Here is a 20038-nt window from a genome sequence, read left to right as displayed (position 1 = left end):
AGGCAGGGGGGCTCTGCACCCCCACCATCCACCTCAGCACATCACGACACTCATGACCCTCCCTCCCGACTCCCTTAGGATCCCCACAGCCCCCTGCACAGCCCCCATGCCCCTTTAACAGCCCCCCCAGTGTCCTTTAAGAACCCCACAGACTCACTGAGGATCCCTCAGATTCCTGTAAGTTCTCCCCAGAACCTCCTAAATCCCCCTGCACCCTCCAGGGCCCCCCCCCAAGTGCCCCCCCAGACAGCACCAGCCCCTGCAGTGGGCCGGGCTACCCTGACCCCGAGTGCTTCCCGCCTGCATTTCCTATACTGGGATCTGGAGCCACGCTCAGAGGAACTGGGGGCTGCAGAGACTTTGCAGTTGGGGAAACTGAGGCAGGGAAGGGGGGGGGGGGTCTGATCCACCCGAGCTCACCCAGCAGGAGAGGATCAGCATCACACCCCAGTAGCCGTCCAGTGCCCTGTCCCCCTGGCAGCACTGCCTCTGGTCCCCAGCGCCCCCATGGAACGCAGAGCGGTGCTGTGGGGCGTCAGACACGGGCAGTCCCGGGGCAGTGCCGGGTGGGGAGCGGCGTGACTCATCCCGCTTGCGAAATCCCTCTTTTCCCGATGTCCGGACATGCCGGTGGCCTCGGACACCTCGGCCGCAGCGGCCGGCACGTGGCGAAAGCAGGACTTGAGCTCACCGGGCGGGCGGTGGGTTTTGGGGCAGACCCCCCCTGGCATACGGGTGTGCGAGGTCTCAACCAGGCTCTGCTCCATGTCCACATCCAGCCCCAACAACCAGCCATGGAGAACAGCAGCTTCCCGCACCCTGGGGGTGTGCTGGCCCCCGGCACCCTCCAAGCTTCCCAGCCCTGGAATTCCCTTCCCAAACATTCGTCATGTGGCTGGAGCTGGGGCTCAGCGCTGGGCACCTCGAGCCAAACCCCAAAGGAAGGAGCTGCTGGACTGCAGCAGAGCAAGGGCCCTTCAGCCCTTCGAGGCCAGGTTGGACACAGGGGCTTGGAGCAACCTGCTCTAGAGGAAGGTGTCCCTGCCCGTGGCACGGGGTTGGAACTGGGTGAGCTTTAAGGTCTCTTCGCCCCAAACCATCCCATGGTTCAATGGCAGCGGTGCCCAGCGGGGTTGTGGGGCCCCTTCCTCGGTCCATCCCCTGTCCCCAGAAGCAGAAGCCCCACAGAGCCGCGGCGTGGTGCAGCCCCACATCCCTCCTTGCCCCTTCCCCGGGCCGGAGCCCTGCGCACACGCCGGGACACGTGCAGGGCCACGGCCGTGCCCCGCGGGATGTCCCCGCTGAGGAATGAGCTCACGGGCGGGCCGGGGCGGCGGCGAGGGGTCAGGCTGGACCGGCCGCAGGCGAGCGCCAGCACCAATCCTGCTCGGAGCAGGAGAGGGGGGCGGCCGCTCCCCCGGCGCCCGCGGGGAGCTGAGCCAAACATCTGCTCCTGCCTCCGGCTCACAGAGCTCAAGGAGCTGCGAGGACGCTGGAGCCTGGCCAGCCGGAGCCAGCTCCACAGCATCCCTCCTGCGGGAATGCTGTTGGCAGCCCCCAGCACCGCCAGCAGGGTCCCCAGCACCCGGCGTGGGACGGTGCCATGAGCTGGACACACGTGTCCACCTCTGAACCACGCAGCGCTCCACAGTCCCAATGCCAAAGGCTCCAGTTCCTGCCCCTGAACAGAGTCAGATGCCTCATGGAGGTGCGGATGCTGCCGGCGCTGTGGCGGGATGCAATGGGATGCAATGGGATGCAACGGGATGCAATGGGATGCAACGCTACCTCCCCTTCCATCCCAACAAAAACCAAGTCCCCAAATCACAGGGTTCCACAAGGGCTTCCCCAGGCCACTGAACACCCCAGGGGACGTGCACAGCCTCAGGGATGGGCTCCAGAGCGATGCCCGAGGCCCTGCGGCACACGTGCATCATCTGCACTCCCGCAGCACCGCAGCAAAAAGGTGCTGACTCAGCAGCCAGCCCCGCTCGCTCCCTCTCTGCTCCCCTGGCTCTGTGCTTAGGGATGGCAGGATCCGGCCCGGCAGCCCCTGTGCTTTGCCGGGGGGAAGGATGAGTCCTGCCTGAGTGTCCCCACGGGATTCTGTCACCACAGGGTATCTGAGCTGCCCCAGTTTATCCCTGGGGAGCTGCCAGTCCCACAGCACCATCTCGGGGCGCACAGCTGAGCTGAGGTTTCATGTCCCCATAGGTCACCTTGTACACCAGAGCCAGAGAGGGGTGAGCTCCTCCTCCTCTGCACCCCGCAAGCCCCCCGAGAGCAGCTTTGCCCTGCCCTGCTCAGTGCACCGAGGGAAGCTGAGGCACGGCCAAGGGCACAGAGCAGGTCCCTTCAGCCCCCGCCATGCACCGCACTGCTGGCAGCATGAGGGGCACCTCGGAGAGGTGTTTGGACCCTGCTGAGCCCTTGGGCCTGATGACCCCCCTGGGGACATCCCAAGCAGCATCACCGCTTGTGGGGCAGCGGCTGGGGAACAGGACCAGAGTCAACAGCAGCCAAGGAAAGGAGCAACGGTATTTCAGTGCCAGGGAAACAGCCCAGGGCTCGGTGCTGCCTCTGCCCCAGGGACAGGCAGGACAGGGCAGGAGAGCACCCCCAGCAAATGCTGCCCTTGAGCAGCGCTCGCTGCCTGCACCAGGCCCTTCAGACACCACAGAGGCAGCAGCGGCACAGCTGGGGCTGTGCTGGGTCAGGGAGCATGAGCAGGACACAGTGACAGCAGGAACAAAGGCTGGGTCTTGCTGTCGAACAGGGAGAGCAAAGCCAGAGCCTTCCCCCCGCCAAAGCCAGCAGCAGGCTGCTGGAGGAGGGGACCCAGGGGTGCCATCCTGATGGATGCAAGCAGGCGGGCACGGCGGGGCAAGGAGCCAGGATGCCAAACGTTCACTGACACAGAAATGCTTCTGAGGGCTGGGCTGCCCCGAGCTGGTCCCTGCCCTCACCACCAGCCCTGACCATCCCATCCCTCTGCCTTCTCAGCTGGGCTCACCCCAACCACCCCCCTGCCAAACCCACCCGATCCCCCACGCTTCAACCTACCTCGGCCCTCTCTGCTTCCAAGCTGCTTCCCCAGGGAGCACGGGGAATGCCGGGCCCCATCCCACGACCCCAGCCTCCAAGGGGATGTGCCCCTGTGTCCTCCTCGCTGGCTCTGACCTACTGCCCCACAAGCCGGGTGCGCGCCGGCGCGGTGCAGAGATGTGCTGCCCCACGGCCGGGGCTCGGGGCTGATGGTCCCATCTGCAGCACCCGGCTCCTGCCCCGTGCATTAGCGGCACCGGGAGATGGGGCCTGGGGCGGAATCTGCTTTCTAGGTCAGAGCCAGCGAGGGGGATGGATGAGGGGCTGGATGGATGAGGGGATGTGCTGGATGAGGGGATGTGCTGGATGAGGGGATGATGAGGGGCTGCATGGATGAGGGGATGTGCTGGATGAGGGGCTGAGCTGGATGAGGGGATGCGCTGGATGGATGGATGATGAGGGGCTGCATGGATGAGGGGATGTGCTGGATGAGGGGATGTGCTGGATGAGGGGCTGAGCTGGATGAGGGGATGTGCTGGATGAGGGGCTGAGCTGGATGAGGGGATGCGCTGGATGGATGGATGATGAGGGGCTGCATGGATGAGGGGATGTGCTGGATGAGGGGATGTGCTGGATGAGGGGCTGAGCTGGATGAGGGGATGTGCTGGATGAGGGGCTGAGCTGGATGAGGGGATGTGCTGGATGCGGGGATGTGCTGAATGGATGGATGATGAGGGGGCTGCATGGATGAGGGGATGTGCTGGATAAGGAGCTGTCTGGATGATGAGGAGCTGGCTGAATAAGGGGCTGTGCTGGGTGAGGGGCTGGATGGATAAGGAGGAACTGCACTGGATGAGTGCTCCTGGACAAGGAAGCTCCTTGCCCTGGCCGGCTCTGAGATGAGGGGATGGGATGCCCCTGCTCCCCTGCCCTGGCTCTGCACCCATTGCCCAGGCTCTCTGTCTTCACTCTGCCCGCTCAGTGCTGACAGAGGCGAAGGGATGCTCCAGCTCTCCCCTCCCGGCACTGCCTCTGCAGCCAAGGGCACACCAAGGTTACCCGCCTGCACGAGCAGCTCTGAGACAAGACAAGGTGGAAGACAGGGAGCAGCAGAGTCCTTCATCCCCACAGCCACATGCGGCCACACAGGGCAGCCCAAAGCCACCCCAGTGCCCATCACACCCTGCCGTCCAGTGCCCCATGCCAGAAGGTGGTGACATGCCAATGGGTTACAGTCCCCAGGAGGGGTCTGTGCCCTGCTCACAAGCACAAGGCAGCCCGCCAAAGCAACCCTGTGTGCTCATGGGGAGGATGAGTCTTATGCTTGTGGAGCCATGGATGCTGTCACCCCGAGCTGGAGCATCACAGGGGTCAGCACAGGCACCCCACGGTGTGTCCCCACAACGCACCTCCGGGCCTGGGGAGCGCTGGCCCCCAGGATGGGTGTGAAGCCATGGGCTGTGCTCTGTCCTGCAACAAACTGACGTGACTATGGCCACCCCAGGAGGGCTGGAGCAGCAAATACCTCCTCCTGCTCTGGGACAGCTCAAACGCCTATGCCAAAACAGAAACCTCCAGCATGCTGCAGCCCTGGACCCTGGCCAGAGCTGGGGGCACCTCAACAGTGCAGTGGGAGCTGGACACATCTGGGAACAAACAGCAAGCCCTGGATGTGCTGGGTTGTGCCCAACTGGCAGGAGATGGCCCTGGCCCCACGGGTGGAGGGACAGAGGCCAAGAGGGGTCCCAGCAGGAGGGGACCCCGCTCACAGCGCACCCTGCTCCACCACAGTGCCACCCATCCACAGTGCCAGAGGGGAGATTGAGATGAGATCTTAGGCAGGGACAAGATCCACCCAGCCAGGTTGGCCATGATCTACGTGCTCCCCCATCCATCCATCCCCACATCCATCCATCCCTCCATACATATATCCCTGCTGTGCCCGGTGCCCCTCCACTGGCAGCCAAACAGGAGGTGGAGAATCCTCCAGGAGAGCCCCGGCGCAGGCACTCACCCCGTGGTGATGTCGTCATCCTCTGTCAGTGTCTTCCCCATCAGGTCGCTGTCGCTCATGTAGCCCGACTTCAGCTCCACGTCGTCGGTGTCCAGCGCCTCGACCAGCTCCAGGCGGGAGATGTGGCTCAGCTTGCTGGGGCTGCGCATGGGCATGGTGTGCGAGTAGTGCGCCCGCTCGCCGTGCATGTACCAGCCCGGGGTGCCCTCGGAGCGGCACGTGCCCCCGACCGACGGCGCGTCCCCTGCCTGCAGGCGCGGGCTCGACTGCCCGTAGCGCCAGGACAGCGGCGAGGAGCGGTTGGACAGGCTGGAGACGCTCCGCGCGTTGGCCTCATCGCTGTCGTAGCAGGTCATCTCCAGCGAGCTACAAGGGTGCAGGGGGGGTTAGGGCAGGGCAGGATGGGCAGCGGGGGTCTGTGCCCTGCCTCATGCCCCAGGCAAGGCTGGAGGCTCCCAGTAGGCGCAGGGACATTGCCCTGGATCCCCTCCATGTAATAACAGGGTGCCCAGAGAAGCTGTGGCTGCCCCATCCCTGGCAGTGTTCAAGGCCAGGTTGGACACAGGGGCTTGGAGCAACCTGCTCTAGTGGAAGGTGTCCCTGCCCGTGGCAGGGGGTTGGAGCTGGAGGAGCTTTAAGGTCCCTTCCAACCCAAACCAGTCTGTGGGTTTACAGCAATGCTTTAGCAGCAGTTATGCCAATAATCTGGGAAATCCCAGTCATGCTCCCCTGTGCTCAGGCTGCTCTCCCTCGGCCATTCCCCACAAGCATTCCAACATCTGCACCCCAATATCACCCCAGATCCAGGACAGGACAAACTGGGGTGGTGGCACACTGATCCCAGGGGATGCGGCAGCTGTGAGTGAAAGGATGACAAGGGGCAAACCAGGACCAGATCCCTGCACCAGCACCCCACACCAAACCCCTGCAAGGGAACCCCCATGTCTGGGCAGGGGGGGACAGCCTGAGATGGGGTTCCCCAATGCCACAGGGCTGCTCTCCAGCCTGCCTAGAGCCATGAGTGCTTCAGGAATGGGGAGTCGGTTACTTCCCTCACCCCTCGGGGTGTATTTTGGGCACACAGCAAGTCGGGGGGGGAGCGATGCTGAGACTAAATTTAGACACCAAAAATGATGACTTCTTGGAGCAGCTACTTGGGAACCCACAGCCTTCCCCTTGGCTCCAAACGTTACCATCAGCAAGCTATTCCCCAGCCTGAATTAAGCGTTCCTGCAGGAGCATCGAAAGCCAAACCCTGGCTGCAGAATCTAAAACAGGGAACTACATAAAAAACCCCAGGAAGTTTGTTAAAGCAGAACTCAAAGGGGCAGCCCAAAGGGTTTCGTGTTCGTCAGCAGCACAAAGGCTGTTTGAGGATGTTCTGCCTGCAGCTCGGAGCGTGTGTGAGCCACGGCCTCAGGCAGGACTAAAGGAAGCCCCTGAGGAAGCTCGTGCCAGGAGCACGGTGATGTCTTTCAGGAACAAAGTGGTGTCCTAGGAGAAAACAGCCAAGGCTGAGCCCCAGCCGATGGATGGGAGAATACAGAGAGGAGAACAAGAGGAGTTTGAGGAATAATTTGTGGGAGGAATAAAGAGCGAGCCCAAAGCAGCTATGGGGACACCGGTGATGCGGGGTGACGTCCGGATCGCACACGCTTGCAGGGAGCATTCCCGAGAGCAGAGTTAATGGGCACGTGTGTAATTACAACGTGCTGGGGAAGAGCTGACCCAGCTTTGGTACAGGAAAATCCGTGCTGATGCTCCTGGAGGGATGCAGGGAGCACACTGGGTACCAGAGGTGGGGATGAGAGCCCCACCGAAGGCAAGTTAAGCTTCCAAATAAACTCAGCTGCCATGGGATAAGAGGGAAGATCCTCACGTATTTAGGAGCTGCATAAGGGACAGAAGGCAGGAGCAGGCATCTCTGGCCTATCCATAGTTGTTTTTCTCTGTGGTTGTGGCCTCCACCACACACTGTTCTCATAACTCACCAGGAAAAGGAAGTGATGGTCAAGAGTCAGAACCCACCAGTGACGCTCAGTGAATCCCCCTAATTTAATATCCTCACCCCACTTCCCTAAGGCCAGGGCTGGTGGAGGATCTGCACAGGAGCCAAACGCAGGTGAAGTTTGACACAGAAGAATGAGAAGTGAACATGAAGGGAACCCAAAGTGAACCTAAAGCAGCCCTGACCCGGCGTGAGCAGCCCAGCTCCTGCACCGAGCAAAGGGATGGCAGAGCTGTAATGGGTAATTCCAGGGAATGGCCAGCCTGGGGAATGTGGCCTCGTGAAATCCCGCTGCCCCAGCTTGGAAGGGATTCGGGAAGTGCAGCAAGGACGAGCAAGGACGAGCTTCTGGGTTCAGAAGAGCTAAATCACGGGAGCTGCTTCACCTAATGGAGGGGAGACACGGGGGGGTCTGTAACGATGAGTGGTGGGTGAAGGGGTTGGGGGGGGAGCTGCTGCTTTTTGCCCCTTACAACAGAGAAACGAGGATCGAGGGAGACCGCGAGGTGGCAACAGACACCAGGAGAAGGATGCTCTCCGCAGCCGCGGCTTTCACTCGGAGCCGCTCCGCAGAGCCCGGCCTGCGCCAGCGGGGGGGGCCATGGGGAGACACCCCCTCCCCACCCGCGCCGCAGGGGCCGGGTCCTTCATCCCTGCTGAGGATGCTGGAGCTGGGGTGCAGCCCCCAGAGCAGAGCAGAAACGCTGCACTGGTCGCAGTGAGACCCAGGGGAGACAGTCCCAGGCATGTGTCAGAGACCTCTGAACACAAGCAGATGCTCTGCTGGGGTTCACTGGCCGATGGGCGCCCTGCTCCCAGCCCCTGGGGTGCTGCTAGCCCCGGTCTGGGCAGGGCACCCCACCTCTGCCCCATGGGCTGCAGGGCTTTTGTTCAGCTCTGTCTCATCATCCCCTTTACATAGAGAAACTGAGTCACAGATGGGGATGGAGCCCGTGGTCCAAACCTGGGCAGGCACAGGGGATACGATACCTTCACCCCATACAGGGACACCAGACCATGGGGAACAGAGCTCACCCCCTGCCCGGGGACTGGGGGCTCCCCTCAGCATCACCCCACAGCCCCACAGCACATGAGGCCATGCCGAGCCCAGAGCTCTGCCAGAGACAGAGCTCTGCTGCAGCCCCACACATGACACCCCATGGATTTGGGGGCACCTCTCCAGCCCCCATGTGTAGGCACCCAGGCTATGGGGCACAGCCGCTCCACCCCATCCCTGCCCCTCACCTTCTGGCCGCTCCAGGAAGGACACTGGTTGTGGGGAAGGGGTGGTGGGGGTCTGGCACTGGGGTCTCACCTGTGAGACACCTGAGAGCCCCTCAGGCTGGACATGGTCTCCTCCAGGTTCTGCCGAAGGTCCAGCACGTTCTGCACTGTCCTCTTCCTCTGGGATTCGGGGTCTGCGGAGAGACAAGGGGTGAATGGCTCCTGGTCCCCTCTGCCCACTGGAGGGGATGGGGCAGGGACCAGGCTGGAGCTGCACCACCATGAAATGCCACCCAAAGGGTGCTGTGCTGCGATGGGGATGTCTGGTCCAGAAAGGACAAGCTGGTGGGGACCAAAGGGGCCACAGGACCCACATAAGCAACAGCTACAGTCAGGTACACCCGAAGCTGCCCCATCCCCAGGCTCTGCTCACCCACCGGCCTGGGCAGAAGCACCTCAAACCAGTGAAGCAGCTCCGATTTACGCATGACCCTGGAAAGTGGTGACAAGCAGTAAGAGCCCGATGAGACAGGTTAAATCAAGCAGGTTAAAGCCCACTGTAGATGATGGTAAGAGGGTTGGTGAGCCCCCGGGGCACCCAATGCAGCCAGCACACAAGGACAACCAACCCTGAGTGTGTGCGGTCACCCTGGTCCAGCTCCCAGAACAAGGCTTAGCCTTGTTTTAGCCTTTAGTTTTAGCCTTAACTTAGGAGGTTAGGTGATGAACTCGTTACTGTGGCCCATGCACGTTGGAGGAGTTAATCAAAGGCGCAGAGCACAGACGGGTGCCCCAGAGCAATGGGGGCCTACAAGGATGCCAACACAACACCCACCAGTGTCCCCTGCAGTGAGGACCTCAGGGGACCCAAGAAGCAGCACCCAAAGGAGCTGCTCGCCCGCCTCTGGCACACGTCGCACCGGCCGCGCCACTGCCCGTCCCCACCACGCTGGGGTCACCGCTGGGTCGGGGGGGGTCTCGGGGCTGAGCCGAAACCGGAGCCGCTGGGAGAGGCTGGAGTGTGGGAACAGTGGGAGCGCGCTGGATTCCTCCCCGCAGCGATTTAGCAAGCTTGCTGCAGCCAGATGTTCCCAGCTGCTGGAGCAGGGAGCAGCAGGGACGGCTCAGCCTGTGCATGCCGGGGGCCGCTGGACACCCCGCCTCGGCCAGGTCAGTTCCCGCAGTGTCCCCATCCCCGCTGCAGCTCCCTGCGCTCCCGCAGGCTCCATCCTGCTGTCACGGAAGGAAGGGGGTGCTGGCTCCAGCCCTGCGCTCCCCAGCCCCAGGGCACAGACAGTGTCCCCAGGCCCCGTGCAGGGAGGCTACAGGCAGCTCTCCCAGCCCCTGCTCTGCTGCTTTCTGAACTGAGCTCTCAGCTCTCTTCAACATGAGTTAACAGGATATGGCCCCACTCCACACATGGGGAAACTGGGACAGGCAGCCCTGGCCCATCCCGACCACCCCATTGCCTGCCGCTGTGTTGGACAGTGTGTGCTGGCACAACAACTGGGCACCGTGCCCCTCACCCCATCTCCTGCCCGGCACAACCGGGCAAGCAGCAGGTACCACCACCAGAAGAGCATCGGTGAGGCGGGATGCGGGGCTGGAGGCAGACAAGGAGGAGGAAGGAGAGCTGTGCTGCGAAGGGGAGCTCAGGGCCAGGCGCTGCGTGCTGCAGGGCTGACAGTGCCGGGCACCGCAGAGCCAGGGCTGGAGGAGACCAGGGAGCTCCAGGTTGTGCCACATCCAGCCCTTCCCACCCCCTCTAAGCGCTCCTGCTCCGCAGGCGCTGCCGACGTGGCCAAGGACGTCAAGGAACAAGGGAATCATCAACTCCAAACGCCTCGTGACAGCTCGTTTCAAAGGAGCATGTGGCCAACAGCTCCCGCTGGGGCCAGGCAGAGCCGCTGCCACGGGACATGTGTGCCCCATGTGCCTTGGCATTGAAACCACGTGTGTGAGCGTACGCGTGTGCCCGCTGCCCAAGCGCCTCTTTGCATCATGCGTGTGCCACACGGTGGCAAAGCCTTGCGGAAAGGCGTGTGTGTGCATGCACACGCCTGTGCCCTTGCACGCGTGCTCACGTGAACGCATGCAGGCACGAGGATGCCAGCACGGGCACGTCTGCGCCTGTGTTCACACGCTCAGCATGAGCGTGGCACGAGCACACGGGTGTTCTTGCCCCCCACCACCCGACCAGTCCCATTTCATGAGACCAGACTCCGAAAGGATTCCTGGTGACCCAGGAAAGGGTTTTAACAGCAACCAGGAACGTGCTGCGAAAGGCCCCGCAGTGTTCCCGAGGCAGGGAAGCGGGCCCCGAGCACACAGTAGCTGCAATGAATTTTCCCAGGCTGTGAAACATTTTTAGCTGGTTGCTCAATCCCTTCCAGCACATTGAAATAAACCAATAAAGTGCAATAAAAACCACCCTCCCAGGATGCCTCCAGCTCCAGGACCCCCCTGCAGACACACGCTCCCCCCATCAGCTGCACAGACCCTCCGCTCCGGGTTGATGTGAGACTCCCGAGCCCGGCTGAGCCCCACTGAGCTCTGCAGGTTCCCAGCTCGCACCCAGTGCCTGCGATGCAGTTACCAGCGTCCCGGCGCACCGACCGCAGAGTCTTTCCATATGGAGTGAAATGGCTTTATCTGGCATTCCGGCCCCCCAGCTCTGATCCACGCTCCCAGATGGCCGGGCAGGGGGATGGTCGCAACCTGCAATCATTCTCTTTGTGGTTTCATTAACTCTCTTCCTCCCCCCAGCAGCCTCCACACAGGCTAAACATGGAGCAGCGATGGGGCTCTGCAGGGTGACTGCCCGGTCCACTGCGTTTCCTTCCACCACTGGCCTTGGTTTCCAGCCCAGCCCCATCCCTGCAATCCCTGCGTGCTGCAAGGGATGTACCAGGACCCCCCAAAACCACCCCTCTTCCTCCAGAGATGCCCCATGGGCAGAGCACATCCTCCCAGCCCAGTGCCCCAGGAGGGCATTTCACCCCTTCCTGCAAACCTCTTGCCCTACCCCATCAGAAGGCAGCAGGTTCGTTAGCACTCAGGTGTTAATTGCTCTCAGTGCCAGGGGCTTCCAGGAGTGAGCTGAGGAGACCAAGCAGCAGAAACTGGGGCAGACGATGGGGTGCATGGTCCAACCCTCCAACCCCTGTGGGGACACATTGAGGGGAGAAGTGGGGTCCCCCAATTTGGCCCCATGTCTCATTGCTGGACCCTTCTGGAACAGGGCTCTGCAGGAGGCTCCAAAGGTGGCTGCAGCAGCAAGGAAGCTCCTTCCCTTGCCTGCACCCGCTGTCCCCATCACCACAGCCGGGACAGCCCTGCAGCACCCATGGGGACAGCAGCTCCCCACCGGTGGGTGAGAGCAGAGGATGAGCAGCGGTGACAGGCCGGGATTTGTGCTGAATCAGCACTTGTGGGGCGATGGCTGGGGCTAAGCCTTGGGAAGTGCTGCTGGTGACGGACGGACCTGGAGCCTGGACTCGCTCTGGCTCCAGCCAGCCAAGCCTTTAAAAGGGATTCAGACTTTCTCAGGCTAGAGTAGCCATAAATCCACTTAATTGGGTCTCTCCCATACACACGTTTCCAAATGGAGAGATCCAGACCGGGCCTCCAGCCCATTTGAGGGTTATTCTCTCAATGGATGCTGCACTTGGCCTCAAACCACCCCACCTGCACATCCAAATCACAGCTCCCCTTTCAGCAGCAGGAGCCTCGAGCTGCTCCATGTCCCCTGCATCCCTCCTCCATGACATCCTCTGCTCCTCTGCGCTGATGAGCCGGGAGAGCCCAAAATCCCTGTGCCGGGCAGACCCTGCACATCCCTGGTGGCCAGGCTGCTCACACCGCGCTCCGTGCCTCAGTTTCGCCCTGGAGCTCGCTGTGTCCCCCCGGGGCTCTGTGTTATTGGGGGGTGCACCCCAATGCTCTATATGTGACACCTTTAACGCAGCCACCAGCAGGCGCTGACGCTGCAGACCCTGCGCAAAAAAGCACCCAACAGAAGCCAGAAAGTGTGTGTGGGGGGAGCAATAAAACCCCCCCAAAACCCAACACAACCCCGTGGCGAGGCAGAAGGTGCAGCCGGGCCCCGGCTTGGAGGCCCCGGAGCAGCCGGTGGCAGCGGGTTCACCCTCCCCACGCGTCACCAGGCGCAGGTTGGACATTGTGGAAATTCAGAATTCCAGATGGCTCTTTTTGGGTGGGTTTTTTTTCCTCCTTGCCTCATTTCCAAGGCAACAAGACCCGCTGTCATCTGCTGGTTGCCATAGAGATTTCACCTGATTCTGCTTCAGCGGAAGAGAAAGCCGGGCTCGCTCGCTGCTGAGCCGCAACCGCCTTCGAACTTGCTGGGAAGAGCAGAGATAAATGGGGCTTTATACGGCAGAGGCAATGGGCTGATTCAGAGGATCAAAGGAAGGAACTGCGGGTTTCTATAGCACAAATCAGCCCTTCACTTAACTGCTTCGGTGCCCTCCAGATGTGCCCTACATCTGGGGACGTCGCCAGCCCCCGCTCCAGGCTCTGCTGGTGGAGGAAGGGATGTGGGCACAAGGGGGATCCTGCACCCACTTCTGCCAGGGTCTGCAGGATCCCTGCAGGGATCCCATAGCATGACGGAGGCTGGTCCCTTCCAGCCCCAACCATTCCATGACTCTGTGCTTCCTGCTGAGGATTCTCCATGTACACGATGTGGCCGTGTCCTTCCCCCCAGACCCACACTCATCCCAAGGTCCTGTCACGGATTCACAATGGGGCTGCACAGGACCGGGTGCATCCCCAGCACCTCCAACCATGTGCACCCTCCCCTTCCTTCTCCAGTGGGTTTGGGAATAAAGACCCGGGTAAAAACCAGTGCCGTGGGGATACACAGCCTGTCCATGAGCAGGGTTGCCACCCAAGCTTGGGTAAGGGGAGACACGATCCAAGAGCTCCCTGCTCTGCCCTTGGACTCACAGTCAGATGCCCCAAATCTGCAGATCTGAGCAAGGGAGCCAGCTCGCCCTGCCTGGGGCTCCCTGTTACTGAGGACGGTGCCTTGGGAGAAGACCCTGGGCACTGGGAGGATGCTCCCGGGTGGCAGCCACCCCTGGGTACCACAGGCAGAGGTCCCTGTGCTCGTCCCTCCCCGCTGCTCTCCCCCAAGCACCCAGACCTGGCTCAAAGGGTGTTTTTCAGAGCCAGGAGCATGTCCCCTCCCCAGCCCACGTCCCCGTACCAGGGCCGGCCGGGAAGGGCCCGTCAGGGCAGCTCTTGGCTCGAGTTGGCTCCGTTTTGCAGGGAGAACAGAGCCATTAGCAGAGCCAAACTCCCCATTCCCAGCCAGAATACAGCCACGCTTGGGGAAGCTTTATATTCACAGAGACAAACAACTCACATTTGCTTTTTAACTGTTGGAATTGCACCCACTGGGACGGAGCGAACAGGGAGCCTTTTGTCCCCCTTGCCTTGTGACTGCAAGCTTTGTGCAGAGCAATGCGTTGCAAACACAATTCTCCCCGGCCTCAGCTGGGCTCTGGTAGACACTTGGTCTGTCTGTCCATCACCAGATCAGCCAAAGAGCCCTCATGTGTCTCGAGCAGCAATGCAAAATGTCCTCCCTGGCTCCCCCGCCAGCCACAGCCTGCAGAGCTGCTTGTCAGAGCCACCAAGATGGACCCAAAGTGCTGGAGGCTCTTCACCTTGACAAGGAACAGGGTGGGAAACCAAAGCTGCAGGAGGCTACGGGCAGCAGAGCTGCTCACTCAGGTTACAGCTCTCCCCAAGCATGGAAAACCCCAGCACGGCACCGGCACAAGGACCAAACCACTGTGACCCTCTGGGGAAGGTGCCCAAGTCACCTCCTGGACAGATCCCCAGCCCACTGCTGAGGTCCTGAGGGGCTGGCAAGGCTCTCACCAAGCTGCCACGCTGGAGAGGAGCAAGGGGCAGCTCACCCAGAGCAGGACATGTCCTCAAGGCACGGCCTGAACCCTGTCCTGACCCAGGGATGAGCATCCTTCACTCCAGAAGAATCAGACCCTGGGGCTCTGCTCTCCTAAAGCCCCAGCTGCGGGAAGGGGCTCAGTGCTATGAGCTCACCCTGGGCTCTCTGCAAAGCCCGAGCGTGCCAGCCCACGAGGGGCTGGCTGCGGGCAGGACCAGACCCCGGGGGTGCTCAGGAACCATTGCATGAGATGGTACCCAAAAGCACCCCGAGATGAGCCAGGAGGCAGAGCACCTCGGGCTCCCCCGGCTCCAACCAGCTCCAGGCTCCTCGTTAGTGGATCTATTGTTGCCAGCTCCCGCAGGAGGAGGGAAGGCTCCGAGGCTATTTTTGCTTCCATCTGGGGAATCATCTCCCTCCATCGTACGCTGCCACGATGCTAATTTTTAAGGCTGATGATTAATTGATGTCAGGCTCATTACGGGGCCAATGGCTCCCTCTTCCCCAGGAGCACCAAGGCGAGGGGGGGGGGACGGGACACATGCTTTGGCAGATGTCGTTCGAGCCGTGCGTGAGTGACGTCCTAACAACGGAGAAAATAGGAGCCATTACCATGGAAAGCCCTGGAAATGGGAAGGGAAGTGCCTGCACGCGACCCCGGCGCCCTTCCCCGCACACCCTCTAATCAGCCCTTCACGCTCTGCCCTGACGGTTACCAGGGCTTTGCTCCCGGAGATCAATGCCCATTGTGTAAGCCCGGGGGGGCAGAATCTCCTGCCCCGGACCCACAGGCGGGGCAGGTGCCACATTCACTCTGGCACCGGGCGCTGTACATGGATCACCGGGATCCCTCCGGGCTCAGGGTGTCCCCCCACCCGCGGTCCCTGGCAGTGGAGTGCTGCTCCGACCAGGCACAGGGGCAAGAGCAGGGCTGAGTGCTGACGTGCACAGCGCAGATTTAAGGGTCCCTTTAGGCTGCCCTGGGGATGTTCACCCCAAAGCAAACCCGCTCTCCCCAAGAGGAAGCAGTGCACAGTGCATGGCGGGGGGGGTGACACCCTGACATCCTGCACACACCCCCCAGGTCCCCCTGCATCCCTCGGTGGGACCCACCGATGGGAAAAGGTTCTCTTGAGCAGCAGTCACATTTTCCCCACTAAAGGTACTTTGCAGAGAAGGAAGATGCTGTGTCCTTCAGGAAACCTGGGTGTGCCGCAGGAGGGAAGGGGATGCTCAGCACCAGAAAGCTCTGCGCCACCTCCATGGGGCCACCACTCTCCTCCTTGGGACCCCAAAGCTCACAGCACCCCTGCCCAGGCACCCTGTGGGGCTGGGAGACAGAGGAGGAGTGCTCCTCAGCCCAAATCCATCACCCACATTACAGCGAGCGGAGGGACTCCTCAGGATTCAGTGCAAAGAGGTGCTGGACCCCACGAGCCCAGGTTTTACTGCGGGGATGGGCAGAGTGGAAAACGCACTGGAAAAGGCATCAGCACTGACAGAAGGGATTTCCATGGAGCCTCCAGACTCTCCACCGTGTACCAGCTCCCACGGCTTTCCTCACCACACACCCACCAACACCAAGGGCTGAGTGATGTGGGGTGACAGTGGCCGCAAGCCCCCGGCACACTGGCTCACTCGTGTTGAACAGGAAAGTGGCCACTCGCCTCCAGACCCCTGGAACTGCTCAAGCACCCGAGAGCACAAGTTACACACTCAGCTTGGGCAGTTTGGGACCCCCCCGCTGAGCTGCAGACAATGACAGCCCTTCCCAAAGTGCCTGTCCCACAGGCAGCATCCTCCCAGGGATGTGACCCGGCTGGGATTTATCCCCACTAAAGCCATCCCAGCTCCGCGCAAGGGCTGCCTGCGCCAGACAAGCCATGGGAAGCAGTGCTGCGATGTGCTCTGAGCTCTTCTCCCCACATTTGTTCTGGGGAGCCCGTCCAAGCACTGAGGCTGCACAGCCCAGAGCTGCGACCGCTGCGGGAAGAGCGGGGCCAATGCTACAGCCTGGGGGAAAGCATCAGCCAAAAGTCACTCCAACAAGGAAGCAATTTGTCTTCTCCTGGCTACGCTCCCCCCCGGCCACAGCAGCGCGGAGCAGGGCCGTGGCTGCATCATGCACAGAGCGAGCAGCCACCGGGCCGGTGATGGGGAGTGCTCCCACCAGGAGCCTGAGCTAGACCAGAGCAGGGGGGAAAGGATGGGAAGAGAAACACCATGTGACCCCCCCTCGCTCGCTCCAAGCCAAGGCATCGCATCCAACAGTTCTGAATATGAAATACACACAATGAGCTCCAGCGAGTAATTAATCCCTTCAGGAACGCTGTAAGTGATTGCAGACAGCTCACCAAGGGAAAAAAAAAATTGGAAAGTCATCGCAAAAATTACCATAAGATGTTTCTTTCCCTGCTCCATACGATATCCAGCAAGATCTGCCTGGAGAGCTCCGCTCTGCACTTCAGAGGTGATGGATTTAAGCTGTTTTCCTTACGACACCCCATCTACCTGCCAAGCCAATGCTGTGAGAAACCAGCCCAGCCTCAGCCGGAGCAGCTCATCCTCATCATCCCCTGTGCTGGTGGGTCACGGCAGGGAGGATTTCTGCCAGGGATGATCAGGGCATAGGAAGGTGCCCATAGGACCTCATGGCTACAGCATCGAATGTAGTCACCCTCTGCGTGATTTCTGCCTGCAGAGGATGTGCGGGCAGCAGCACCAGGGATGAACCCAGTGTATGGAGCAGGACGAGCCTCCTGGTGAGGAGATTGTGGGCTCTCTGGTGATGCTCAGCTGTGGAGCCAGCCCTGGCCTGCTCCATCTCCCCTCTCCATCCCCGTGCTCCCTCTGGCCTCCTTCACCCACTCCAACATTTGCCTTCCAGGTGAAGGGCAAAGAGCCAGAGGGCTCCGGTTTGGACCAAATTCTGCCCCATTGCACCCCACGCCTCTGCTCAGTGCCCTGCACAAATGGGCAAGGAACATCTGTCCACATCTGCCCTCATGCAAAGCCACCGCATACAGGTGACCAACGCTGCCATCCCCATGGACACACGGACAAGGGGGGGTCTGTCCCCAGATCCAGCCTCAGCCCCTGCATCCAGGAACCCCGAGGGAGGAGTGGAAGGGCACAGCAGCTGCCTTTTGCTTCGTAATTCCATGGTATTTTTCAATCAACAGCTTCTCCTTGTGAAGCTGGCGCGTATTAAGGAGCAGAGGAAAGGTATTTGCTCCTGTCAATAACACGACTTCAAACTAGTTGGAATTTTAAAATTAAAAACACACCCTAAACTTCCACTTGGAATCACTCTTGTTTTGAGAACAGGCTTTTCCCCACCTCCCATGTCCTCTCCTGGGTTTTCCCCCCCTTTCTCCTGTTCTCTCCTCACCATGTTTTTGTTTAAAAATTCATCAGGCCAGAGAAGAACCCCAGGGCAGGAGAAGAGGGAAGGGAAACAACAGAAGAAGGCGCTAGAAACTGTGGCTCTTGCAAACCCCCCTGGGCGCAGGGAGAGGCAGGGCTCAGACCTGCCTCCCTCCTCTTGGAAAGCAAGAGGCGCTCGGAAGGACGAGGGAATATCGGATATTACCCAACCTCCCGCACAGGATGTGGCCTCGCTGAGCCTCTGCAGAGCCCTGAACAGCTCATAACAGGGCTCTCGCTCCAATGAGCCAAGTGCCAGAGTGTGTCCAGCCACGGTGCGGCTCCGAGATGGACACGGGTTGATGTCAGGCACATCCCACACTGATGTAGGGAAAGATTGAGACATACCCAGACACCATTGATCCATGTCAAAGTTAATCCCTACACCAATGTGCTGTGCTCAGCAGCCAAACACAGGGTGCTGCCAAGGGGCAGGGACATTCTGCATCCCTGAGCATCCCGCAGTGCGAGGGGCTGCTCCCACCAAGGCTGATCCCGCTCCGCAGCTGGAGCCTCCCCACTACAACGTGGATTTTAAGGAGAAGCTGCACTGGACTCTCCGCACAGGATGTGTGTAACGTCTGCTTGCGAGCAAGAACACCCCACAAGGGGATGAAAAGCTATATGGAAATGGAAGATCATTACCATGATCTCCTTGGAAACATCCCATCGGAGCAAGTTTTTCTTCCTCCTTCTTCTCCTCTCTCCCCATGTGCATGAATTCTGGCACCCCATGCGCTGCTTGGCATTGCCTCAGCACTGTGGGTCCAAAACGCAGGCGTCTGATTTCTAAAGCCATTGTCTAGGATGTGCTATTGAGCTGCAAAACATGGATGGTTTGGGATGGAAAACAGGCATCTCCTGCAATACAAAAAAGAAGCTGGCAACCCGGATTTGGTTTGTCTTTGAAGCTACAGAGAGTCTCAACCAAACAGAAATTGCTTTATTCCCACAAAGGGAACCAGGGTCTTGGCAACAAAACAAATCGGCACCTCTGCCCCTGAGCGCAGCGATGAGCAAACCAGGAGCAGAGCAAAGGGAAGGCGGCTTCGCCCCTTCGCTGGTTGTGGGGAGCAGCATGGCAGCACTGTGCATCCGAACACGCTCCGCTTGGGAATGCGAGGCCGGAAGAGCTGCTTTGCAAATTTACTTTGGATTCGGAGCTCTGGGCTCTCTCCTCACGTGCTGTAACGCTCTGCAGGCGCTCCCCCCCAGCCTGTTCCAGCAGCGAGGCTCTCAGCAGCCCCAAGAGCTTCCCCACTTTTAGCACAATGACTGTTTGCTCAGGAAATCACCCCGGAACGTTTATCACTTGCTATTTGCCTTCATGAGCAGGGCGGGAAGCGCCACCGGTGCAAAGATCTCCTGCCCCCAGGTTACTGAATTTACCCCACCACCAAGAAGCGACCCGATGGGGAGCAGGCTCTCACCTCCGGCCACGCTGTCACACACATCTGCTTGTAGAGGGGATTTTGGAGCAGTTTTCAAACGCCAACCTCCAGGCCCCGCTCTGCACAGCCCCCAAAGCATCTCACAGGCTCCAGGAAGAGATTCCCTCCCTCATCCCCCATGCTGCTTTATGAGCAGGGCTGTTCCTCTCCCCTTGCAGGAACCGGCCACATGTTCTCCATCTGGGAGCAGATCCCCAAGAGCCAATAAGCTCAGCTTGGAAAACTCACTGCAAATAGCACAGAGGCTCCGAGCACTCTGCAGCCCGGGGCCGGATGATGGCTGTTAATGCTCCGGCAGCACCGGGACATGTCTGGCACAGCGCAGCAGAACCACAGCTCAAAGGGCTCAGGGAGATGAACATGAGATGGCTGAAGGTGCTGCTGCCTCTTCCAGATGTTCTTGCCCATAAGGCAAGAGGGTCCTGGCCTGCTGGTAAATGGGGTGCTGAGGCGCTGGCACAGGGTGCCCAGAGAAGCTGTGGCTGCCCCATCCCTGGCAGTGTTCAAGGCCAGGTTGGACACAGGGGCTTGGAGCAACCTGCTCTAGTGGAAGGTGTCCCTGCCCATGGCAGGGGGTTGGAACTGGATGAGCTTTAAGTTCATGATTCTATGAACCCCACATCTGCAGCAGCATCAGCACAGCACTGAGGAGCAGGTCTGGGCTTTGCTTTGGGTGCTGCTGTTCCCTGGGCAGTCAGGATGCAGCCAGCTTTTGGGTACATTTAACCACTTGACAGTGGGAGACAGGAGTCCAGACAGTGATAGATCCACCCTCAAACAACCCGGGGTGAACGCTCAAAGTGGAATTTGCCAGAAGACAACATGCAGATGATCTGTGAGCCCCCAGCTACCTACAGCCCGAGGCACAAAGACTCAAGGCTGCAGCTGGGAGTCAGGCAAATGCTGGTGCTTCCTCTCGGCCAGCAGTC

The 20038-nt window shown here is 60.5% G+C and overlaps 1 protein-coding gene across 4 annotated transcripts in view; it reads right to left on the bottom strand.

The window, feature by feature from the left end:
* NAV1 (neuron navigator 1) overlaps positions 1 to 20038 on the bottom strand; it is a 46415-nt gene that overhangs the window by 18266 nt on the left and 8111 nt on the right. For all 4 annotated transcript variants that reach the window (XM_030473021.1, XM_030473023.1, XM_030473022.1 and 1 more), the window contains exons 2-3: positions 8383 to 8485; positions 5060 to 5425 (exon numbers count right to left, since the gene is read on the bottom strand). In XM_030473021.1, coding sequence (XP_030328881.1) covers positions 5060 to 5425; positions 8383 to 8485 — 469 coding nt within the window. The remainder of the gene's footprint in view (positions 1 to 5059; positions 5426 to 8382; positions 8486 to 20038) is intronic.

Source organism: Strigops habroptila, chromosome 18, assembly GCF_004027225.2.
Source record: "Strigops habroptila isolate Jane chromosome 18, bStrHab1.2.pri, whole genome shotgun sequence".
NCBI classification, from domain to species: domain Eukaryota; kingdom Metazoa; phylum Chordata; class Aves; order Psittaciformes; family Psittacidae; genus Strigops; species Strigops habroptila.
The sequence above is the reverse complement of the archived record's forward strand: the minus strand, read 5'-3'. Positions and strand labels throughout refer to the sequence as shown.